This window comes from Electrophorus electricus, chromosome 4, assembly GCF_041902795.1.
Source record: "Electrophorus electricus isolate QZ-2024a chromosome 4, ASM4190279v1, whole genome shotgun sequence".
NCBI lineage: Eukaryota > Metazoa > Chordata > Actinopteri > Gymnotiformes > Gymnotidae > Electrophorus > Electrophorus electricus.
This window is the reverse complement of record NC_137500.1, coordinates 11,906,579-11,933,387: the sequence shown is the minus strand read 5'-3', so window position 1 is coordinate 11,933,387 and position 26,809 is coordinate 11,906,579. Positions and strand designations below refer to the sequence as shown.

General features: G+C 41.4%; 1 protein-coding gene across 1 annotated transcript in view; it reads left to right on the top strand.

Annotated features, from left to right (window-relative positions):
* The first annotated feature begins 435 nt into the window (after positions 1-435).
* The window catches only part of cspg4 (chondroitin sulfate proteoglycan 4), a 45,519-nt gene continuing 19,145 nt past the window's right edge, over positions 436-26,809 (top strand). Inside the window, exons 1-2 of the mRNA XM_027004064.3 lie at positions 436-640; positions 25,913-26,076. Of these exons, the coding sequence (XP_026859865.3) occupies positions 571-640; positions 25,913-26,076 (234 nt within the window). The 5' untranslated portion in view covers positions 436-570. The remainder of the gene's footprint in view (positions 641-25,912; positions 26,077-26,809) is intronic.

Sequence of the window (26,809 nt, the reverse complement as noted above, 5' to 3'; positions counted from 1 at the left end):
GCACTTTCAAATTTGAATTTAGTCATAGTCTAATTTCAGATTATAACATAACATTCTTAGACTATGCTGTATAGTTATATATACACAACACTCTGTTGTTCCTGTCACTGCTGTGAGAGGCTGAAATATTAGTGACAATATTCCAACATTTCTCTCAGCACAGTTATGTGGGCTGCAAACAAAAATTCCTGGCACAGCATCAGCTCATCTGTTCCTTTTGCTCAACCTCAGAGAACCTGCACATAATTCCACTCTTCAGAGACAGAGAGAGGGACAGAGGAAGAAACAGTGATAGAAAAAGAGAAGAGGAAGAAGAGAGAAAGCAGAACGAGAGAAAAATTGAGCTTCTTTTGGGGCGGTGCCGGGCAGGGCTGGGAGTGTGAGGGGTGTGTGCATGAGGGGCGGGAGGTGGATTCTCTGGCTGTTTTGCAGGGGGTGGAGGGGGGACTATCAGGCCCTGCTGGTCCACCCCCTCTATGAGAACAGCCCGTGAGGAGTGTCTGCTCACTAAACATAGGCAGTCCCGTGAATGGAAAGCTAGACGCGGAGACGCTTAGACGCACCAGCAACATGAGAAAGCTGCGCTTCTTCCTGTGTGCTGCTCTGGCCCTGCTCTACACGTCCCAGGGAAGCGACGGAGGTAAGGCATCTGAATAAGCCTGCACTCCAGAAATAACCTCAGCTTGAAGGCAGAGGGGACGGTTCTGGGGGCCTCGCGGGGCTCTGCTCCTGAGGCTCCAGCTCAAGTCTGAGGACTCTCCTGTGTCTGGGTTTTCATCTCAGTGAGCTATGCATGCTGAAGTTCTGTTTAACGAGAGGCACATAAGTCGCAAATAAGTGTGGAGTATGAATGGGCTACAGATAGCCGTGTGTGTGTGTGTAGATGGGTGTGGGTGTGGGTGTGGGTGGTGTGAGCATGTTTGTGCATATTATGAATATTTTAATAAGATGCATAATAATCACAAAACCATTTCACTGCGAGTTATACCATGTATGACTATGTACGTGACAAATAAATTTTGAAATAAACTTTGAAACTAATAAGATACTATTTTAATGAGATGCACAGAACCTGGCATAGCAAGTGTATGTGAGAGCACTCTGGCTTAAACATGAAGGTGGCAGAGAGTTGTGTTTGTGTGAAAGTTCATGAGAAGAGTTGTGTGTGTGGGTATGGCTGTGTGTGTGTGTGTGTGTGTGTGTGTGTGTGTGTGTGTGTGTGTGTGTGTGTGTGTGTGTGTGTTTGTGTGAGACCTGCAGGCATGCAGTTAAAGGTGGTCTCAGAGTGTCAGAGGTGTTGGGAGGTTTGTGTGTGAACGCAGTGAAAGGATCATTCAGACTTCAGTAGTGTCCCACCCAGAGAAGGCAAGAGAGAGTGAGTGTGAGGAAAGAGAGAGGGAGAGAGGGAGAGAAAGAGTGATAAGGTTGCCAGTATACAATGATTCCCCAGTGCTGCGTGCCTTTCAGCTGCAGTTATTCCCTCTCCCACTCTATTCCTCTGACCGACCCCCCCCCCCCCTCCCCAACACGTTAAATACATTTCCGCCCAGGAGCTTGAGCGTGTGTGTATGGGAGGAGGGGATCTGGCATCCGGTGGCTCTGGCTTCAGAACAGCCAGGCTGAATGAAGAGAGGCTTTGAGCACTGCCAGAGGAGCACAGATCTCTACACAGCGCTCAGGCAAAAGCCTCTCCCTGAACTCTGCTGAGGTCGGCGTGCTTTTGTTAGTGTAGCACCCTCAGATCTTCCAAGGGACTCTGAGAGCTATGTGTTAATTACAAGGAAAGTTAAATGGGTATTAAAGTGGCCTTTATTGGGTCCTGAAGTCAGGCTTTGGCTCATTAAGGTGGCAGCAGATCACAGCACTGAGAGTGAGAACTGCAGCTGAGAGAGATTCTGGACCATTCCCATTTACCTTCTATTTTAGTCTTCCTTAAGCATGACTGACTGACTGAATGACTGACTGACTGACAGATAGAGTAGCAGGCCAGACATGCATACAGCACAACCACAGATCTGATGAATCTTTAGTCTTCTGCTAGGCGTCTGGGAGAATAAAATATTCATTGTGTGATGACTAAGCAGTCAAATGTCTGATGTGGTCAGAAAATGTGGTCTTACTGAATTTTGATGAAAAGCCATTTCCAAACTGAATGTATAGCTGCACCTCATGGTTTGTGCTACATTGATCATCATAGACAATCTCACACACACTCACCCATGGTCTGTAGTTGAATCTTCTATAATTACAAATGTACTTGTACAATCCTCAGTTACTCTCTCATCTCTCAGTCCTCTTTGTAGTGACCAAAGAAACACCACCCAAATAGGTCCTCAGCAAGTTAGTTTTTGAGGCTATACAAGGAGTGTATGAGAGAGAGAGAGAGAGAGAGAGAGAGAGAGAGAGAGAGAGAGAGAGAGAGAGAGAGAGAGAGAGAGAGAGAGAGAGAGAGAAAAGAAAGAAAGTACTTGGCAGGGTAAATAGTGTTAGTACAATTTGCTGCACATTAGATGAATAAACAAAATATTTGCATTTAGAAATTTACAAGATTAGTCTCTTGGTCTCCGTGGAATGCAAGAGAACTAGAGAGAAAGGTGCAAGTTAATGGGTGCATTCACACACACACAGGACAGAAGGCTGGAACATACAGCCAAACATTCATCTTTGCTAATCACATGCCACATGCTGGATCAGAAGTCTTGCACAAGAAGTGTACAAAAAGTCTTACTTCTGTGGTAGTAAATTGTGTCACACATGGATGTGTGAACCGAGAGACTGCGTGTGCATATAACCAGCAGCAAATTGTTAAAGCACTGTAGTGCCAAAAGAGATTCAGATAAATCTACATTTCTTGTTTGTCAACGTCCCTATCACCCCCTTGCCTGCAACTGAATGGCATGCCACTTTAAGCCAGATTTACATCACACTTGTTTGGATCACAATATTTTTTTTATTAAGATTCATACAGTTGTGCAAACACTGAAGGTGTCTATGCTTAAAAAATGGAATGTTCCAAGTTGCAGAGTCTCTACCAATGATAAAGTGAAATCAATGTTAAAACAGTTTAAAGCTCCTGGCCCTGGTTTAATGCAGGCCACTGGGGACTGGGGTTTATCTCCCTCCCCCATCAGTATCCAGCCTGCTGATCCCATGCAGTGCAAACCCGCCCAACCTAGGTGCTTCCCTGCTTTGACCTATGTGTGTGTTTACTTTAAAAGCAAAACTTACTGTGAAACACTATTTATCTCAAGATATCAATTTTTAATGGCACTGGAAACTGAGGGGAATGTTCTTTCTGCCACACAAAGAACAGAAAACAATGAGAGAATAGAGAGAGAGAGAGAGAGAGAGAGAGAGAGAGAGAGAGAGAGAGAGAGAAAGAGAGAGAGAGAGAGAGAGAGAGAGAGAGAGAGAAAGAGAGAGAGAGAAAGAGAAGGGGAGCAGGAGAGAGGAGAGGATTACTGAACTGGAAATAATATAGAGCCAGATGTCTGGAGCTTCTTATGTACTTTAGCTGTGTTACTGAAGACGTGACACATCAGTCCTCCTCACATGCTCTGAGAAGTACAGTTGTGTCAGTCACGCCAATAGAGAGGCAGACCTTGGGTGTAGCTCTCCACAGCCACGCTTACACTGAAACTGTGTCAGCACTGATTCTGGAGCTCAGTACACTCAAGCTCAGTTAGAGAGCAGTCAGAAATGAGAGAGTGACAACTGCAGATTCACTGGTGCTGTGAAGTGATTCAAATGCCGGTGCATTGGGCTGGTCAGGTGCATGTGAACTGCCAACTGGAGCTGACTATTAACTATTGAATGACTGTTATCTACTGACTAACTACTGAGTACAGACCAACTACTAAATACTGACTAACTACTAACTACTGAGAACAACCAAACAGAGCTGACTACTAACTACTCAAGCATAGTAATCACCTATAATTAAACACAAGCTGTATTTAAACATGAGCCATTGATATATTGAATGTTTTAAAAACATATCCTTTGAATCTAATACATAACCATAAATAGATTTTAAAATTAGATGGAAAAATAGAGTAGACATTTTGTCCATGGACAGAACTAAATGTTACATAGCTGTCTTCTTGTTTATCTGCACTTGAGCCCCTGATAGGCAGAAGTGCAAGGTTATCATCTGCACAGATAACATATTCCCTCTTTTCAGGCACAGAACAGGAATGACTGGTGGGAAGGTGACAGTGTGTATACAGCCATGCAGGCAGACCAGTGCCAAGAGCCAGTCTTAATACTCATACCACAGTTCACCAAGCGCTTATAACCAGCGCTGAAGACATTTACAGAGGCTTCCTGAAGCCTACAGCTATGGGGGAGAAACATGATTAAATAAAGAAATACTGTAACTAATTGTAACTGATGCAATGTCTATATGGGAGATGGTGCTGTAGATAATAATAACCACAGGACTTTGTGTCTCAACCTTATTGTGTCACCTCTCAGGCTTGATAGTCTAGGACCCAAAAAACATTAAAAGAAAACTCATGGACTCATGAGAAAACTCATAAATCCCTGTAGATTTAAATCATTGCAAACTATATACAAAATATCTAAAGAATCATATCTAAAAAACAGAAAGTCAAACTAGGTGTATAACATCATGGTGGGTTTAGAATAAAATAATCTAGAAACCCCCAAAAACTTGCTTTCCTACAAAATGTATTAAAGCACTTCTTCCCCAACTCCCTACCAAAAATAGAAACTGGAGAAAAAGCAAAAGAAAATGACACCCACCCCTACAATGCCAGACGAAGAAAGCATTAACCGAAAAAACAGTTCATATACACTTTCAAAACCCAAATGATGATTTCAAAAGGGACCTGTATTCCTCATATCTATCTTTCAAAAGACTTGAGATAACAGCTCTCAGTACTACCCGTGGCTCCAGTTAAGTATTACTGTATAATACAATGTATCTGAGTAATACTCAAGGCCTCATATAAACAGTCTATGAATGTAGCTTCAGTACAAACTCCTAAGACCCCATCTGAGAATCTACAAAAGTAGCATTAAGTGCATAAGTTCATAAGGTCCTATCAGAGCACCTATGACAAATAGCATTAAGTACAAGTTCATAGGGTCCTTTCAAAGAACCGACAAAGGTGTGTCTACCGTGACCGTGTGGTGACTACCATTCACCACAGGACACTGGCACACATGAATCACAAAAATATAGAGTCAGTCATCCCATCGTCCACACAGGGGAACGAGCTTGTAAGGGCATAAAGTTGTGTGATGGATAAACAAGCATCTCGCTGGGCAGCTCCTCCTACATTGGTCCCTGCGAAACAAAATCATCACAACAGAAACTGCACAGGTGACAACCGCACATTTTCAGATCAACAGAACGTCCAGGGACATAAAACTAGGGTTCGATTTCAGCAAAACGAAGTGTTTGTTTGTGTGTGTGTGTGTGTGTGTGTGTGTGTGTGTGTGTGTGTGTGTGTGTGTGTGTGTGTGTGTGTGTGTGTGTGTGTGTGCACGCATGCATGTGCATGTATATGCGATGTGTGTGCGTGTTTGACTCTGCACTGAAGGGATGTTCACCAGCATATAAAGAGTCTGATTCCGCTTTAGTGTCACAATTCCCTTTTAGATGAGAATCCATTTTTAGGGAAGCCAAATTTAAATATTTCAAAAAATTCTCTCTTTTGTAAAACACTACTCTGACTGTATTCATAAAAGTTCTTTGGACTAAGGTTCATCGTAAACATGCTGATGAGATGAGAAATGGATGAACCAAGGGCAAATAAATACCATCTTATTCCTTTGAAAAGGTTTATTGGTGGTTCTATCATCTAAAATAAAATAGAGAAGTAAATACTGATGTCATACAATCAGATTATGTGTGTACTGCTGTACACGGTTTGGGCTGGGTATGTTCATAATTCGGTTTCGTGTATTGGTACATTGCAGTCCAACTGTGGCTGTGATTGAATTAGACTGAAATTTCTTGTGTTGGTGAATAACACAGCTGGCCTTCTAGTGCAGTGCTGCTGTGAGTGGAATCCCTCAGAGGGAAGTAGAGCTGACTCACCATCAGCAAATTGGAAAGGGGATGGCCCAATATTATAAGGCTTTCCTAAAAGAGGAACTGTTTCGCCGGACGTCTGCTAATACGAAAACTGGGCGATTGCCCACCGCCCTGATACTCTCCATGATTTAACGCCGAGCGTTTTTTTCCCTGCCAGCAACATCACATGGAACAACGTGAGACATAGTTGTGCCTGTTGCTTAGTAACAGTTTGGACAGTAGCTACAGATCTGATGCATTTGAGACAATACTGGGTATCTGCTAGATTCTGAAATAAAATCCAACTGAATACAAGGAACATTCGTAATTCGTAATATGTTTCCGCTCTGGATGCATGAACACATCTGTGCTGCAAGAAGTTATCTCGGGTCATGGAACCCCTCTCACTTTTCTTTCTCACACAAGAATTACAGTATTTTGTTTTGATTAGAGACGCTTCTTTGACTACACTAAATGGGAATCTAACACCGTTGTCCCATGACTTCGTTTGGCACTGAGAATGGATAACAGATTGCTTCCCACACAGCAGTAACGCGCAGCTGTTAGCTTGCGTCCGCGTCAAATCTTCATCCGGAGGTAAAGTGTTTTGGGAACTATGCGAGAGTCAATACACAGACGCTCCACAGAGATGCAATCAAGCAGGGGAAAGGGACAAGCTCCCATCCTTTCCTAAAAGAGCGGCAAGGATAAATATAGCTGAATCGTGTACGGAACGCCGTGCCTTGGTGGCTGGGAAAACGAGAGGGAAAGATGGGTGCGGCAAGCCAGAGCTCACAGTCACTCCTGTGTTCTTGGCCAGCGCTGTGTCGTCATCGCGAATGCATGAGGGCTTAAAATAAACGGGAGAAAACGGCAGACCGAGAGGGTAGTTCTGGGGAGGGCAGGCTGCTGAAATCTGTCTGGCCTCTGGCACAAAGCAGCCTCTCTGTCTGCGAAACAGACGCCTCCCAGTGCTGCTTTTTATACAAGCTCTTATAGTTAGACGGGGTCTGATTTGGGCTGTCCCTAAGCATGGTTGGAGGACGTTTGCTAAGTTAGCTCACATCAGAGCCTCTTCAAAAGTTTGTAAAGAGGGCGTGTCCACAACTGTCCTTAGCGGAATAAACTATATGATCCAAAATCAAAAACAAATTTTCACCAATCATTAAGCTGATGAAAGAAGGTGGTAGTTTCACTATGCACACAGATGTTGTAGGAGCCTATAAGAGACATAGCAGCTATTCGTCAGGTTTGAGGCAATAGGGTGCTAGCGTTTGAGGCTGTGACCAGACCCTGTATGACTGAGTACCTTTCAGCGATTTCTTCAAATAAATGTTTGCTGGCATCTGGCTTGCTTTCAATGCTACATAGCCATATGTTATGTAGGCTCATTAAGAGTATATAGTCTTTATTGTTTGCTATTTTTTTCAGCAAGACCATGTCTCTCATCCATCATCTTTACTACTCATTTTTCTCAATGTCCCTAGTAGTCACAGAGATGTAAAACTAAACCTCAGTGAACTGTTAACATCCAGGGATATTAACTTGTATTTTATAATACACATTATGCATGTAGAGAAGTAATTTTCTCCAAGATAATCCAATGTAGCCTCTGTTTGTGGGTCTGTACATGAATTCATTAGACATGTTACATTAAATCACCCCCATTGCTCCAACAGTTAAAAAAATATGCTATTATAAGGCAACATTGTCAGGGTTAAAACCTACAAAAATTGCATGAATGCATAAAGAGCATTAAATTTGTGGGGACTGAATCTTATGGCAGTGTCTCTGAACTCACACATGAATGCATTCTCACCCTTCACTCAAGAAGCAAAGAAAGATGAAAATGATGGTTATCTCTTGCATTGCGTGAGCAGTCATGCATAGATGAAATTCCTCCACTACAATCTAAAAATGGATGAAATCGTTTGCTTCTCCAGTGCTACAACGGCCCTTAATCTTTGACCTTTATTTTGCCTACCTTCTCCAACAACCCACTAATACTGCAAGTAAAGGGGGAAAGAAATGCCAACCTCAATCTTCAGCTCGTTGTAGACTCTTGCATCATGTAAGCAGAAGTACAAATTAGATCTGAATTTAAAACAGCCGGCAAAATAATTTAGTGTGTTGACAAATCCCAGCAACTGAGCATGCGTAAGTCAGCTAGCAAGTGTGTTGCATTATAATGGAGAACATAAATCAGTTCTGCAGAAAGCAGTCTCTCCAAAACCACAAAACGTCCTCAGCAATTGCATCGGTTTCAGGCTGCATGACAGAAAACTACCCCAGTCAAACGCATCATGTTATCAATTTCAGTTTTGCAAGAAAATCACAAAACATAATTCTTTGGGGCATAAGGACAACCTGGGCTTCATTTAGAACATAACAAAAGCAATTTAGGTAATGTTTAAAATGGGCATTGAAGGCTTTATCAAAGGCCTTGGAATAATGTAATGTAACAAAAATAATTGTATTACTATGCAGTTATGCAAACATACAGTGTGCAGGTCAGTACTGACCACATGAATGATAGCTGATTACGATGGCCTAATTTTGTAACATATAATTCAATTGACCATACAATTGGTCAGTCCTAATTCAACAGACACTGTGATTGGTCAATTATGATTTTCTGCTTCTAAAAGCAGTGAATTACTTTCTGCAGCTCTCTGCACACTCTGGGCCTTGCATACCATCAGACTCTGTGGCTCAAGGAATCATTCCACCCACAACACACATGGACCTCTTCCATAAGATCACTCACACACCTTTCACTTCCTCTTTGTGACACTAAAAGTAATATCACCTTTGCATTAGAGAGTAGAGTGATAAAAACAAACATGGCTCACTGACCAAATGTTCGATTAGGCTGATTCAAAAAGGTACCGTGGTCCATCAGAGATTTTGGAAACCAAAAGTTACTTAGGATTATCCATGTTTCTTTTTTTTTTTTCACTGTAAAGGTTGAACAAAATGAATGTAAAGTTGAAATTTGATCAGAATTTGAGCTATGAGCTCATGGACACCTTTCCAGTGCTTCAGATGTTACTGGTTATTTGGAATAGAATAATCAGGCAGTAGCTGTCATGTATGACTGTGTAAACTGATGAGAATTCCATAGGCTTTCTACGGTTCACAGACTTGGGTTTCAATGTTCCTCAAATATTCTGATAAAATATCACATATGCTTCACACAGTCTTAGACTCTTGATTTTGTTCATAAATATGTAGACGTGTCCTTGCTATGCATCATACTGCATCAGAGGTCAGAGGTTTTAAAGCTTTGACTGAAATAGTGACTTCACGTTCAGTGCGAAGCCTTTTTCTGTCACCTTCACATTCAGGTTATGAAATTCTAGTATTAATAAAATAAATCCAGGATACTAATGTGCACTATAATCTAGTGTAATCTATGGTTTGGGTTTAATCCATTGCATTGTCTAAGGAATATATGTAATAAATATAAGTTGTTTGTCCTTGTTCATAACATTTTACCTAATGTCAGTATGAATGTGAATGTTGTGGTGTAACCACCCATGTGTTTGCAATAAATACTCAAGACTGAGCTCCAGTCAGCGCTGCAGCTGCTGAGGTGACTGCTGCTTTCTTTCACTGGTTTACAGTGCAAATAAGACATTTGCCTACAACCTGTGCTGTATATTCAAATGTCTTCTTAGCATACAATAATGTTTCAAAACATAGTCAGGGCAGTGCAAGTTTAGTGGTTAAAGTACTTGATTTGTATTTGGAAGGTTGCTGGTTCAACCCCCACCACTGCCAAATTGTCACTGTTGGGCCCCTGTGCAAAGCCTTCAACCCTCAAATTGTACTCAGTCTTAATTCCAAAGGTGTTTGCTCATTTTAAATATTGTGCTTTGTCTAATAGCAACATGTATCATATCTGGAATAATGTAAGCTTTCTGGTATCTATGTAGCTTTTTTAATATGTGACATGAGAGGCTGTTAAAAGAAGATGATATTGATAAAAACCGTTACATAAAAAAGTGTTACAGGGCTGTATCGTTGTCAGGGGTGGTAAGAGTCAGTGTTAGCACTGCAGACAGCCAACGCCCTTAACCCAGAGCCAAACCATCTGGCAGCTCAAAGGGAGCCCAGTTGTGGAAAGAACTGTTACTCAAGTACATCTTACTCCGTTTGGCAAAAGCCCTCTCCTTTTTTGGTAGGTTTTGATTTAAATTTTCTTCACACTCTTTCCCCAATGTTCTTTCCACATGTTTTCAGGGACCTGTAGTTTTTAAAGCCGGGGTATTTTTCTAGGACAAAGGTTCTTTCTTGTAGCAGTCCTGTAAAAATATATTTTGCTTGTTTGCTTTCTCATGCAATTTTCCTTTTGCCCTGCTGAGTTGCTCCTCCCATCTGAGGTGGAATCGCCTGGCATGGCATAAAGGATTTAAAAGGAACACTCTTCCCAAGGTTCCTGGGCCACTCTGAGCGACTCTAGAGTCTGGATAGAGCAGTCAGTTAACACAGGAGTATGCTCCCAGGAGCCTCCTTGGGCCGCTGGCGCAGTTACACGAGTGTGTTTTCTGTGAGCACCTGTCCTAATGACTTAATTGACTCCAGCACCCACACAGCCTTGATGGAGCGTCAGGGCCCTCAGTCATGCCACGTACCTGCAGAAGCACATATTAATAGATGAACTGACAGAGCCCTCTAGAGACAGGGAAGTAAGTGAGAGGTTGTGTTCTGGTGCAGGCACACACACATATATGCCCACCCACATCCTCATGTGAACTGCCTTTCAAAGTGAATGCATGCCTAATGGCTTTACTTAATGCATGTCTGTGTGAGACTGCAAGCTTTCTAAAGCTCTTCACACATTCTGCTCTGACTCTGGAGGGAAGGGGGGTCACAGATGCACACACATGAAAGCACATCAACTATACTGTTTCCAGACCTGCTCCACGGAGCATCTAACATACAATATGAAGCCCAAACACACACCACACATCCTAGAACTTGAAAGAACAAGGGAACTATTGACATTTAGATAGCAAAGTTAAGGTTCTTTTTTTTTTGTCTGTTGATAGGGTGTTGTTAAGTTGTGGGAGTTACATTTTGCTCTCACCAAGTGAGCCTTTGTGACCTTGTGTGCATTCACATGGAGTGCGTACATTTGTGAGCTCAAGCTACTGTGTGAGTGGTTGTATGTAGCTGTGTGGTTTGCTTAGGCCAATGGAGCATCTGCACTGAAAGAGCAGTGGAAGGGTGATGCTTTCGGACTGTGGTCTAACATACATGCAAACACACTCCAAGAATCCTGCTTGGCATTAATGGTGATTGAATGCACTCAAAATATGTTCTATCTATTGACCAAGGCCCAAGAATCCTTCTTACTGTGGGAGGCCAGTGTATGTGAGAGGTTCCTACAGCATTTTGTGGTTAGGGGGCTTGCTGAAGAAAGGGCGAACACAAACTACGATGACACAGAGCAACTGGCCATAAAACAAGCTGGCTGATATTCTACTGTCTGTACTGACATGTTCACATAGCAGAAACATGAGCAAGAAGAACTGGTGATGATGACTATGAGCACAGCATTAGCTTCTGCAGGCAGGATGTGCTAGTGGGTTTAGATCTCACAGGATTGTACAGAAAGTCTGTGAAAAATTAACTGACATCTCCTTTCCTGCTCAAAGCTTCACGTTATTTCACCACATATACCCCCTTACATATATCAGCCTGGATGGCATTGGATATATGTAGTTCTCTCCATTTATTTGTAGTAGAATAGGTTTTAGTGCTGGGTTCAAGAGCTGTGCTCAACTTTCCTCAGCTAAAGAGCTGAGTGGTCCATAATGTGGGGTTTTCTGCTTGAGCACTGAGCACCATGTCATGCTGGTCCTCCAGAAATATGATCAGGGCTAGATGACAAACATTCAGTTGGGTCATCTGCAAGTTATAGATTTCATATTGCCGATTTTGATTGCATATATTCAATATTGCCTCTTTTTTTCAGTGTTAACAAGTGAACTGACCCGCATGAATTTTATCATTTGAGCGCCATTAATGGTTTCAGTTACAGTGGGCATTTGCACTCTGACTCTGAATTCAGAATATGTGCATGCTTTCTTCTTCAGGGCTTCCACCTTTAACACAGATCTAGATGTACAAGAATATTGCTGGCAAGAACACTGTACCAGGTTACTCCTGATAACCTCTTGTTTAAAAGGCATCGCCATGCTTTTGGACTTTTGTTTTTGCACTCAGGCAGTTTGTTAGGCCAGTAGAATCTACAGCAGGTTTTTTGGTAGCTGATTTCCCCAGCGTGGGTTTATCTCTGTCTCTAGGGTTATGGGTAGACTTTCTCCTGCTAACCACTCTAATCCATGTTTGATGAGGGCAACAGCTAGTGTGATAAATTATGCTGCATCTGAAGGAATGTCGGTGTGGGCCAGACTGTAGGTAGAGGATCTGCACACTTCTGTGACTTTAACAATATGGTTTCTGCTAGCTTCTTTCACTCCACGTGTCATGGAGCTTTCTAGCACAAAGAACAGCACTCTGCTGTTAATGGTTCCAAAATGTGACCCTACAGCACACACCAAGGGTAGATTCATGAACCATGGTATTAATTCTTTGCATGAAAAGTTTTTAGGTCAGTTTCTAATAACTCTATTACATTTTCTTTACTAACAACCTACAAAGCATAAGTATTTGACAACTCTGTTGTGTCAGTCTGAACAACTCTTTAATGGTTCCATTACACTTAGGACTTCCCATACATCATCATATTAAGAAATCTGGAAAATGTTTCTTTCAGGGGGAGGGTGGATACTTTAATAAACTATTTTAAAGAAAGGACATCATACCCCTAAAAAGAGTACATACAGGAGACAGAGTTATACTATAACAGACAAAATTAACTTATCTAGTTAATTAACAGATCTGATCAATATGATCTAGAAATTTGTAATATAAATTTATGTTTTACTCACCAAACTTGGAACTTACTTGTAGTATTAGTAAGTCTGGCACCAGTACACAGAAGGCATGAGATTTATCTTTCCTAGTATTTGAATGGAAAGGATGCGCTGACCAATGAGAACTGAAGTCATTTTTCTTTTTGGTATGTTCACACCACTGCAAGCATCCTAACTGACTAGTGTTTAGAGCATGGAGTGCCTGTGGTTAGCTGGTAGGTGAGGAACAAGGTGATTTGATAAACCAATGAAATACAAGGTGTTTTTGACAGGCATGTGATCCAGTGACACAAGAAAATAATATTGATTACTGGAAAGAAAGTACCACTTAATTCTAGAAGGATGATAAATAGGTGTTCTGCCAGACAGATACAAAGCTGATAAACTGGATTCGCTGGCCTAAAACCAGACCTCTGGCCATTCCACTCAAGATTGTGCCTTTGCTGATGCCAAATCTGTGATATCACAAACTCATCTTTAGTCAAAAAAACAGATAATCTGTCATAATCTCAATGTGTGCACTGTTTTCACTGAGAGTCAGGCTAGGCTGAGATAAAGCACACAGCAATGTAGCGTGTTGAATCAACAGGCTGAGAGTGGCAGAAGCTGCCGATCTGATTCCTCTAAATGAATGCTAATGAATCTGACTGAAAGCCTGTCCTTTCCATCTTGTCCCCCACTGACACAGCCATACCTCAAAGCCTCCCATTAAGCAACCGTGAAATTAGAAATCACAAATGAGAGGTAGAAGGCATTGCTGTTCCAACAGAGGACTCCTGAATGCAGTGAAATGCACGTTCAGTAGACATTTTAATAACATTAAAGAGAGATTAGCAAATTGGTTCCTTGTTTTGTTTGTGGATAAGTGATGTTTATTAAGTAAGGTGCTTTAACCTCTTTATGAGAAAACATGTTTTATGATCACTTCTAGAAGCACAATGAAAGTCAAGCTAGCTGTAATGATATGCCGCATTATAGCTTTCACTAATTTTCACTAATATAAATTTTTGTCATTAAAAAAAACAGGGTGATGTGTGGCAATAGATTCTGTGTAATATGATGGAATATGCAGAATAGAAAAGTTTATATGTGGTTTGTTAACTGTAAGACAAAATCTGCTTCTTACATACGTAACCTTCAGATTTTAAATGTGTTCACAGAATGTGACTCATTTCTGTGTTATGTATGTGCAGATATGTACGTATATATTATTGACACTAGTTGTTGACATTAGTTACCAATGTGCCTAATATATATGGTTGTGTCCTAGCCAGTTTTCAATTGTGTTTGTGTTTTTTACTATTTTGAGCGGTTTGAGTTGAGTTTGAGTTAACAAGGTTTTTTCTTTAAATCACTTTACATCCACAATTTTTCACAAAATATTCTTATCATGGATGCTCTTATAAAGTCTCTTTCACAGGGAGGTTTTAGAGGTAGTTCTGTTGAACCCTTCACAGGCTGTCTGTGGAGGCATACGATGTGTGAGGTACCACTGAATCAGTGTTCCTGCTCTTTCTGAAGGACACCGTCCATACACTGCACAGTAATGACATATGCGAGAGAGAATGATCACCCCAATAACACTGGAAAAAAATAGTAGGATGTCACACAACACAGTCTTTACAGAAGGTCAGCTGACATTTTAAAGGCAAATATCTCATCAATGTTATGGCAAACCAAATGTTTCAGGATTTTTTTTCAACAGACATGGTAAAAAACAGACAAAATAAAAATACCTTGAAGCTTTTTTTTTTTTTAGTTTAAAACCACCATCTAAACTCAGATAAATGTATCAACCCAAAAATAAAAGGTCAAACGTGTGATTGTATTTTTCTCCACATCAGATTAAGTCAATTTAGTTCAATATAATACAAAATATGTACATTAGTGGGATTATCCAGGAGTTTTTCCATGTCTTGTGACTTGTGAGGCATTTTTATCACTGGAAGTCATAGTCACACATGTGAATAGTGTGCTGTATTACTACAAGCTGAAGGGGTTGGAAATGGAGCAGAGAAGAGCAGGAGGCTGATGACTCCTGTGGGAGGTGAAACCGGCCCCATATTACTGTGAAAAACTGCCTCTACACTATTGCCCTCTTTCAAGCCTTCCTTTATGTTACATATTAGGACAACAGCCATCACCTACATCACTCATGGCAAAGTCATTCATATATTTGGGAGAGAAGTCCATCTTTAGCTCTCAGTATTAAAACAACACAAAATCAGACTGGACCATATTAACTCTACCTTTGCTTTCTTTCCCAAAGTGCCCTCACTAGTCCTGCCTTCCTGCCCCAGTTTCCACCCCTTATCCCGTCCCCACCTTGTTCCTCTGCTCCCTACCCTTACTTATCCCAGTGAAGTACACTGCCAAACACAAATCCACCACAGACTAACAAGAATGTCAATATTTTGAGGTTGCAGAGTACAAAAAAATCCCATCTACCTCCAGAAGGGTCCTGCCAGAGTGAACATATTCACCTAAATAAAGCTGCAGGCTTGCTCCTCTTGTATGCAGAGCTGTCTTTATTGATGTGCTTTTTATGTGCGTATGTGGGGCAGCCAACTGCAGGCTATATGCATACGTCACCTCCCTAATCACTGGAGCACCTCTGTTTCTGTCAACCTGCTAATCCCCTCCCCCCACCAGAGCACCGACGCCTGAGCCCCGGGACTGACGCCTGGCCTGTTTAACAGATGGAGATATAGTAGGCCAAGGAAATTCTTAGATCACACGTAAGACGTCTTTCAGATCCCCATGTAGATATTTTCCCTGAGCAATAGTTGTTCTTCCCGAATGTGGTATTCTGTCGCAACCCGCACAGCCATGTTTATGAATTTTTGTTAAGGCACATTATAGACTAATTTGACTGTGTCAGAGCAAGCAAATATCATTTGCCACCTGATCGCAAGGATGTCTGAAGTAAATCTGTGATGTTGGCAGCAAGGAGGGGGCGAGAGGCAAGTGAAAAGCGACAGAATCTTTATTCTCCATAACAGCTCGACTCGAGCGAACCCGACAATAAAAAGCAGACAATGCGATGGTAACAACTTGCTGTGTAGAATAAATGCAGGACTGAAGGGCGCTTGAGAGCAGGTACAGGTGATGGACTACTGGCAATGCTAAGCACCGACGGCAGGTACCTACGGGCCTAAATAGTGAGGACACCAAAAGAGGGCAAATTAGGAACAGGTGTGTGCAATAACTAATAAGTGGGTGATTGGGACTGTGGCAGATGTGTGTGTGTGTGTGTGTGTGTGTGTGTGTGTGTGTGTGTGTGTGTGTGTGTGTGTGTGTGTGTGTGTGTGTGTGTGTGTCGGCGTGTCCTTTCTGCGTGTCCTTTCAGGGTGCCTGGTGCACCGTAACAGAATCCTTCAGTCGATCGGCTCAGGGGACTCAACAGCAGCAGAGACTCTTAGTGCAAGCACACCAGAGCATTCAGCATACAGAGCTTATTATAATCATGTAAATGTTCTTAATTTTAACCTTAAGGAAGCATTTTTCTTCTCTGAGGATTTACTTCAGTGCATGTGTTATCTGATGCAGCACAGGCAGGTTTGAACAAGAATCTGATCATGAAGAGAAAAATTAAGATGATGTGAACATACTGTGAAAACAGTATGCTAATTAATAGCATACAGAAAAGAGATTAAGAGAAGAGAGATACGAGAGGGGATTCCATATGACTCCATGATAAATTTTAACTGGGATGTTTGTCATGATCTAAACACTTACATTTACTTCAACCCAGCGATGGGGAACTCTGGCTGAATAATGGTGATTTAAAATACCCCAGTAATGGTGCCAGGAGTGTAAACTATTATTAAATTATTTTCTTACTGCATCTTTGAGCTCCTCTTTGTAATATGGTGCCAAACTAATAGGAGGGGCGGGGAGGAATGAAAGAGACCAAGAAAGCAAATAAAAATGGTGAGAGTTGGAAATGAGCGGCTGTCACAAGTATGCAGGGGATCTCTCTAGGGGATCAGCAGCCGAGTACATATTTAAACCATTAACATGAGTGTGGCAGCAGAGAGCGTGCTGGATCAGGAGTGGTGCCAGCCTACGGAGACTGAACTGCAGGCAGACTCCAGCTGAGGCCTGATTCACTCACGCCTTGGCCTGATTAAACATGCAAATGTGAACAATTCAAGATGCAAATAAGTGATGTACAGTTGAGTTGAGCTTTTAGGAATCTTTTATTTCCAATGGCAACTTCTCTATTATAAGCTTACTGCAGCAAAGCAGGAACAAAGAATAGATCTAAATATTATAAATAGGTTGGAAAAAAAGAAGAATTATGTTTTGAGTGAATTAACTCCCCATGCGATGACCTACAATTCCAGATATACATTTTCCACAGTAACTGATACTTCCTCCCCTTCCCCTTACTCATAAAGCATTAGACTAAAGAGCACCGCTACACTGCCACTTTAAATGAATGGCTCCAACAGGGCCAGGCTTTGAGCAGGTCTATAGTTTTCTAAAGCTGGGTGTTTATTTTCAGTAGTGTGTTCTTACAGCACAAGAGGCAAGCGGCGGTTGGGACCTAATGTGTCTGTAATGAGAAGCATCAAGAGCACAAGCAGGCTGGGTGAGGTAGACAGCAGCAGCTTGCTGGAAAAAGGACATAAGCAGCTTGTTGCTGAGGGTGGGGCTTGCTCGCAGGGCCCGGGCCAGCTGACAGAAGGCTTCTAGGAAAACCCAGGGAGCAGGAGGTGCTGCTGGAAAAGCCTTTATGAGCCCCCCAAAAACGAGTCCCCCAAGTGAATGGAGAATGAGCGAGCAGAGGCAGACGGGGTGAGTCTGGCACTCTGTTCTTACAGGCTGTTCTTACAGTTAGAGATCAGTGTCACACTCCAATCACGCGCAGGTTTTCTGTGCTCAGGGGTGACCGAGGCTCCTGTAGAAGTTAGGGTCATACAGGCACATGCAGGTGCACACAGGCATTTCTGAAAGGCAAGGCAAGTTTTTTGTAAAGCCAAGAGGTCTGCTGTTACTGCACCAAGAAGGCATTGGAAGGTAGAATTAGCAAATGGCAGCAGAACAGGAGCTCAGTCTACTCAGATGTGTGCCATCTGATTTATAAGAGCAATGTTGCTGAAAACACAAAGGCTGAAATAATAATCAGAGATTCCAGTGGAACTAATGGCTGGGCACAACACTTCTAATGTCCACCCTTAAATTCTTCAGTAAATATTTAAAAAATGATTATGTATAGCAGCTGTCCTCAAAGAACTGGTATTTAGAGCATTTAACACAGAGAGCATGTCATGTCATCTGTAGAAGGAATGGAAAAGTAACAAGACATCTGTAATTCCCAGCTACAGTAAACCTGGGGGGAAACTTATTCCAGACGATGTGAATTTTACACCGTGTTGATTTTCAGATTCCTCACCTGACTGAGTAGATCCAGACTTAACCATTTCCTGTGAACCCAACCCCCTCCTCTCCTGGACCCTGTGAGTGTCCACAAAAAGCAGAGAGGGCAGAGGAAAATTTGCTCATGGGGAGGAGAGGTCAGTAGGGCTGCAATCCAAGCAGGGAATCAGGGCAGAGTAAATACAGACTGGCTCCCTGTGCGCCCCCGCCTCACACACACACACACACATAAACACACACAGTTCAAACACACACAGCTCCAGCATCTGTTATCAGCCACTTTCACAGAGACGTTCCCAGAGCCATGGTGTGCTGGAGTGTGGCATTTCTATCCATTAGCCTAAAATCTATCCAGGACAAATAAGTATTTGTTACGCCAGGCTGCTTGTTAATAATTAAGGTGAAGTCAGTGGGAGTGGCCTGTGATTCTGGGAGACTGGAACACTTGCGTAGCTCTCAGCGGGCCACAGAGTGGCTCTTTGTGCAGGCAGGGCACGAGGCAGACCGCCCACCCTCTCCCACAGTGGTGCCCTTCACATCAGTGTTTGTCTTACAGTGCCAGAAGGTGAGTGACATCACACAGCCAGCACTTCTGTGTCAAATGTTACGAGTCTCTTGTAGTGGCGCGGGCAGTGTGAAGTGAGCTCGCAGGTTTAAGCATGGAAAGAGCATGGCTTAGACAAAAAAGAAGGCCCAGTATGAATGGCGGGAAACACAGCACTACAGCACTGTAACGCTCCCGACTGCGCAAACACACATACACCCCTGCTTCCCCCATCCTCTGCTCATGAGCTACTGCAAAGCAAACAGGGAAATCAGTGCCTGCCAAGAGCAGAATGGGCCGTGGTGAGTGGGGGACATCTGAGCAGTCAGTGGAGGCCTGGGAGATGGGTACACAGCAGAGGAGGTGGGGGACGGGTAGGAGGAGGCAGGTTTTAGGTGATTTTCTCTCCAGATGGAGTCCTGCACCCCTCACCTCTCACCCTTTTCCCCCCACTTCCTGTTTAAGTGTTTGGTTTAATGTAATGGTAGAAAAGAGACACTCCCCCATCATGCATACTGTTGTGTTACACAAATACATTCCTGCACTAAGTGAAAGATGAAATCCAAGTACTTTGTCCATTTAGAGAATAAAAGTGTTTTCGTTTTCATTTTGGGACAATTTCCCAGATGCTTTACATATAGTGAACACAGACAACAGAGGAGTCTTTCTATTATTGCTATGTTTCTCTCATCAGCACAACATTTAGGCGGTTTACTTTGCTGTGTGTGTGTGTGTGTGTGTGTGTGTGTGTGTGTGTGTGTGTGTGTGTGTGTGTGTGTGTGTGTATGTGTGTGTCTGTGTGTGTGTGTGCGCACGTACTTGTGTTTATTTGTGTGCTTGTACATTTTGTACTGAGTTACTGCAAAAATCTTCAATTACATAACACAGTGATATGAGTGTTGCAGTATACATTTATATCAATTACACACCATTACACATTATGTCCTGAGTTCTTTCCCAACTTATCAAATATGTATATACTGATTACATATGCATACTAATCTGAGTCACTATTAAATGCCTACTAAATGCAGTAGCAGGGTCCAGGCTTTGAATTACATTGAATGGTAACCAGTATCTGGTAACTAGAACGTTACAAAACTCAAAGGGGTCAATGTAATCTGTAGGTTGAAAAACTGGGCAAACTAGTATATATAAGATATTATATATAAGGTATATATATATAAGTATACGTAAGTATTCAACGTTTTTCTTTTTTCTTATTAGGGAAAGGTGTTGGGGATTATGCGTGAAGTCAGATAATATTTGCCCTTGATTTGTGTGTCTGTGTGCACGTGCACATATGCATGTGTTAGCGCTCTTCTCCTGAGCAGAAGAGTGCTGGCCTGCAGTATGGTTTATAGTGAGGCTCATATTTATACTTTATTCCTCCATGCTGCATCCACTGGTTCTTGGGCTCCTCTGAGAATTTTCCTGAATTTTAAGGGATGCTGAGCTGGTTTGCAGTCTGATACGATGCCGGCTGGCCCAACCCCTGAGCGCTCTCCTGGCTGGCTGTAAACTGAGCCCCACAGAAGACAGGCCAAAGAGAACTCTGGGGTCTATAACTCCAGAGCAAAGCTGCGCTGAGCTTGACTGTGTCTTCTCCCAGGAGAAAATACACACTAAAGCAACCAGCTGCCTCCCATAACTTCAGCACTGCTGCCCCAGTCTCACTGTTAAACCCCTAACATTCCCTAATGAAGAGCTCCTCATTAGTGAAGCATACAAATGGTTTATGGATGAGGAAGATGGAGCAAGCGCCCTCCCCACCTCCTCAACTGACCAATGATCTGTTTTGTGTCTAAAGTTTGTTAAGATTTGATCACTGGTTTAGTTTGTGAGGCTGACTCACATTAAGCCAAGCATTCTCTCCATTCTCAGACAGATTTCCTACATGCCAGTGTCTGTGGAAAATGCAGCTGGTTTTGTCATCAACACAGCTTTTTTTTGTAAATTATTATGAAAGTGTTTCTGAGACTTTCAAAATACTTTAGCAATATGTTCTCATAGCAACAACAATAGCCACATATACTTAACTATACACATAAACGTTGTCATGTCCAAACATGGAGTGGCCCCAGTTAAATGATCGCATCTAATGTTTCATATAATTATAACCAGCACATACACACTGTCTCTCTCTCTTTCCCTCTCTCCTCTTCTCTATCTCCCCTTGTTTCTCTATCTCCCCAATCTCTCTCTCTCTCTGTTCCCCTGCCATGACATTGCTAAACAACCAGTGTAACAAATCACCAACATAATCATTATTTATAGACATAGGCCCATCATTTTGCTCCTGCAGTTACACAAGAGAGGGGTTTACTCAGCAGATCTAGTCGTCAGTGGCCGTTACCGTGGACTCTCAGAGAAACATGCTTTTCTCCTTCATTTTCTTGGTGAAAATATCATAATCCCACATGATTTACTCACAGGAAAGAAAAAAAATGTATATTATATGCATCATCTTCCAAATCTATAAGTGCATTTCTCATATACATCAGCAAATGATGATACAGTTACCAGTTACCAGACAAAAGTGACTGAAGGGGCAGATTACTTCAAATTCAATTAGAAATATCTGATCTGTGGTTCATTCGGAGAGAATAATGCGAGATTTGTGATTTTGAGGAGATATGTGCTCACAAATCAAACTTAACAAATCTACATTCAACTCAAATACTTTTCAAGCAGTTGAAGAGCTCTAAGACTGTGTTAGGAATGCCTGAACTCCAAGCTGTTAGTCGATTGCATCCGCCTGGCAGAAAAGCCCAGACTTTCAAAACAATCCTGACTCTTCATGGATTCTGACTCCCACATGCCAAATCAAAAGCACAGAAAGAACCACAAATGACTGTCTGCTCTGTACAGTAGTTGCAGTTGGTACCCCCCCTTTCTGTCTTTGAGTGAGGTTTGCAGAGCAGGTGAGTTAGGTCAGCGTGATTTAGGTCAGCGTGAGTTAGGTCAGCATGAGTTAGGTCAGCAGAGCAGGTGAGTTATGTCAGTAGAGCAGATTTGGTTTGAGGACTCATCCAAAGTGGAGACAGACAGACCCTTGTCCTTAAGAGCAACATAAACACAAACTTGACCATTCCTCTGACCGCAGCCATCTGGCCTGTCCAGAGCCAAAAGACACAGACACACACAAACAATTATTTATTGCTTCCATGGTTATGTTCAGCAGGATAATAGTATTCCATGGAGTATCATCTTATCCTTGAGAAAGGCATATGGACTCAAAATGGAATTTTTCCGCTTTTTCAGACCATTATGTCACACAGGAAACACACAAAGAAACAGAATTGTTCTGTTCAAAATCTAAATTTTTTTTTTTTTCCCAGTAGACAGGATGCACTCAAATTGTAAATTTCCAGCGTTGTGTTAGTAACCAAATTTTCCTCAAGTTTTCTTTCTTTTCTCTACATAAAGCAACCTCAGGCTCCCTTTCCGTCTGTTTAATTCTGCCAGACCTGCCTCCAGCATTCCGCCCCCGAGAAAATCTGTCCCTGCTGGGAAAAACTGCTGAATGATATAGCATACAAAAATGTGCAAAATGTATGGTGCACAGAGAACTCCAGTAAAGGATTTGGGTCCTTAAACACATGTCCAATTTAAAATCTTGAAACCTTTAATGTGTTCCAGATCCAGACATGCTAGCTGTGCTGAGTACAACCATTGTGTTTCTCACACTCAGGGCATGCACAGTTCACTCAGGCTGCTGCTTGCGTGAAGCTCTGAAACAGCAGGCAGACTTAGTAGAATTACTGTATTTTGGCTTCAGTCACTCCCATATTTTGTCCTGTGTACGTTCCATTGTGGCTCGACAGCAACAAAAACTCAGCTATGAGGACTGAAAAGTTGCCTGTAATTCTTCTAGTTAACCTCAATCTCTCTATCTCTCTCTCTCTTTCTCCCTTTATGTTTTGCCCTCTTTCTCTTTCTCTTTTTCCCTCTTCCTTGATCTCACTCTGCCTGATTCTATAACTGGCAGCTCCTAATGCTTGGCAGACCTCCCTATGACCACAGTCATGGACGTGATTATGTCAACATAATCAGTCCCTCACAGCAGATAGATGGGTGTGCTTTGCTTAGCTACCATTTCAAACCCAACATATCAAAGTGTATCAAAAATGTATAACTTTATATATCTATACGTTAAGTGTATACAAAATGTCAACTATATTTAACCATCAAAATCAATAAAATATCAGGAAAGCAGCATGTATAAGGTGGTAGATACCTTGACTTATTGTTTGAAGACAATTTTCTCTATTCGCTTGACTTTTTCACTTTAAATGTTAATTCACTCAGATTCGTGCCCAGAATCATAGCAAGAGATTTTGCTTTAGTTTAAACAATGATGTTTCCTCTTACCTGTTTACACTGCCATTGCACATTGTCCATTTATACTGTGCTTTAGTATGGTTTAGGATCACAACAGAACAACAACTATTGCCACTTTGAGAGTTTGCGCAAAATAGTGCTTGGTAATATGCTGCGGGTTTTGTTTAAAAACATCAAATTTTGCCTTGTTAAAATATAATCACATAAATTCTATATGATATATAAATTAATACAAAATATTTTTTGGACACTCAGTAGGTTCCACTTTAATCCATATGGCAAGTGCGGATCTCCTGTCACTTTTCAAAGAATACTGCCAATACTACACCTAAACCTGGTAAAGTTTAAAGACAACAGAAAACCCAACCCACGATGGGCTCATTCTGCTTGATACTCCAAGAGAATGACACCATACTTGCTCTTTGTAACATTATTGACAACTGTTTGGAGGAAGTAACACAAATGGATTGTCCTTGCATCATCAAAATACTAGCAAAGGATTGCGGGATATCTGTGGGAGAAATTTGGACAAGGTCAAACTGAGAGCAAGAGCACACTGATGTAAAGGTAAACTTGCAAAGAAAACAGCACACAGCACACTCTAAAGGATTCCAGTAGGAATGGACAGCACAGGTGAATGAAAACACATCATATAGGGATTTACAAGGTGAGCTGCAAAAGAGGCCTCTCATCCAAGCCTAAAAGGACCACGGAAAATGTTGTGTTGGCATGAGATTCTAATAAGGGACTTTCAGGGGGTTAAAGCTGAATGCTTGACCCGGAAATGTTTAAATATTTAAGGATCTTTTCATAAAGGAGGAAGATAAAAGAAAGGAGAAAGGGCACAAGTTCACTGTGTTCACAATAGGCTGAGCACACAGGAGATAAAAGGGCTTTCTGTCATATTGTACAGACTTCGCTAATACTTCTGTGCATTTTTGATGGGAAATTCCAATGTCCTTTCACAATGCTTGAAAATTATTTCGCCATTTTGTTTGTAAAATAGGTACATGTTAAGCACATAAACTGACTAAAGCAGAACCAACCTTACCTGACTTATGCTTCTACAAGGTGTGGACCTGCATTAGTTTGTGGTTCAAAATGGCCTGGTATAACCGCAAGCATAAAAATCATCGAACTTTACACCTTTGAGTTATTGCATAAATGGATTTTTGATCGTTCTTAACATAAAATCCTTATTTTTCTATTATTTTTATTGGTAGAGTTCTTACAGGCATACCTGAGTTTTAATGTAAGCTTAACTCTTCTGGCTAATTTACACTTACATTTATGTGCACAGCTCTGAAGAGAAGCAACGATTCACACAGTCAAATTAGCACAGAGTGGTAAAATCATTTCAGCTACACACATGTAAGCATTTTGTCATTTGTCTTACCATAGTCTTACCATAAAATGGAAGTAATAGCACAACTGCTAGAGAATATTGCACCATGGCGGAAGCCCATATATTACAGATATATCTCTTTCAATGCTCTATTACCACCTGTGGGAGGTCATTTTTAATGTCTTACTTTAGAAATAGACATTTCACAATTCTGTTTAACATGGAAAATGTGCCTTTTGAGGAAAAAATAATTTTCTCTTTATGTGCTGTCTACTTGAGAGATTTTATTTTTCCCAATGTACATTGTGCACAGATTGTAGAGTTCAGCAGATGACAGATAAAAAACAAGCTTTTGTGGTTTGGTGTTAACATTTTAGGTAGTGTTCAAGGTATAACTCATCCCTGATTTCTGTATTAGTAATAGAGATGAAGATGATTTAAAGTTCAATTTACACTGCATCTGACATCAGCAATCTCTGTATCCGAAATGAGCAATTTCTGTATCGGAAATGATCCATTTATTTTGTTAGAACTGGAGTCTGTAAGCTTGTATTGCAGATGCAGAAATGCTAGTAATACTCATCTTTCTTGTTTCCTTTTATCAGATACAATCTCACTTTGTTCATTTTCACACATTATTTGGTATAATTAAGTCCTTGAAGTGTAAAATCAAAGAACATGTTCAAAACATTAATATATCCCATTTGTGTATGATGGAAGTACTTTTAGGTATTTTCCTGAGAGTTATGCAGCAGTGACTTCTGCTCTGTATGACTTGTGGGTGGTTGTGACATATTTTTGTAGTCTATTGCTTGGCTCAGGCCTTGGGAATCCCTTACCTCTGAGACCTTTGTTGCCTGGTCTAGTTTAAAAGTGGAGGCAATGGGAGATAATCCAATCCCTCTGTGTGTTACACTGTGTGAGAGAAGAGAGGGGTTTTCTGGTGAGTTCATGTGTTAGGCAGGTGGTTGAATTATCACAGAGTCAGACATTACACAGTCAAAGCCTGGGAAATCCTGTAGTAGTGCTGGCAGGCCAAACGTTCTCATGGGGTTCTGAAAGCTAGCTTAGGAAGAGAATCCTCCAAGCAGTTTCCACAACCTTTCCAATTTTCTTTTTGTTTGCAGCAGCTGTGTAAGATTGAATCAGCATGTAAGTTTATCCATTATCCACTGTGTATCTTTCTCGTCAGTTTCCTTATGCACAAGCATCTTTTTGTTTGACAGATTCTGTAACTGAATTACATGAACGTCAGAACTGTGACATGCCTGACACTTCTCTTCCCCTTTTTCTGCTTTCAGTTTCATACTTTGGGGACAGTTACTGTCGGATAGATGCGGTGCAGGACCTGTTTAGTTTTCATCTGTCGCTCCAGTTTAAGACAAGCAGACGCAGTGGGCTTCTCCTCCTAGCTGCTGGGAACACAGACTACCTGTCCCTGGAGTTGTCCAATGGCAGGTTACAGGTGAGGAGCACAGCTGCCAAAGATGTCATGTTATCTTGAAGGAGATTTAGTATAGAAAGCATACAAGAATATCCACACACAGCATATGTGCTTCTGTATTACACTTTCAACACCCATGAATGCCATGAAATGCATATTAAAAAATGGATCTTGTTTCTCTCTGGCCATTCATGCATAAAAGAGTGTGTCTTCAGTTCCTTATAAGAACCAAATATTCATGTCTCAGATGCAGTCATTTGATTTCTCATCCATATGAACTGTGCATTGATAAGTCAGATGTGTTTTCAGCTGCTTTCTATTTAAACAGGCTGTGCTTCAATTCTCTGCTCATCATACATGGATAACATCTTATCTGGAGCTGTAGTCAGTAAATTACCTGAGTTTATATCTTTCATCCCCTCAAGAAAATGTTTGGTCTCGCAGCACACATAGATCACATTTCATAATTTACAGTATTATGAAATATTTAATTAAAAAGGCATCATCCACTGTGCTTTCTTTTTTAATGAATTCAGAAAATATATCAAGAGGCATTGTCTCATCTATCCATTCTGTTATTTTTACTGAGAATCTTGACATCATAATCTCATAATTAATTGCCTTGGCAGAATGCAAGAGGAAAGTAAGAAGCAGACATAAACTTTCCATTTTAAATACAACGTAAATACAATTTAAATGTGGTGTGTGCCTTTAGCATTAATGTCTTTAAAAAAGAAATATAGCACTTTCAAAT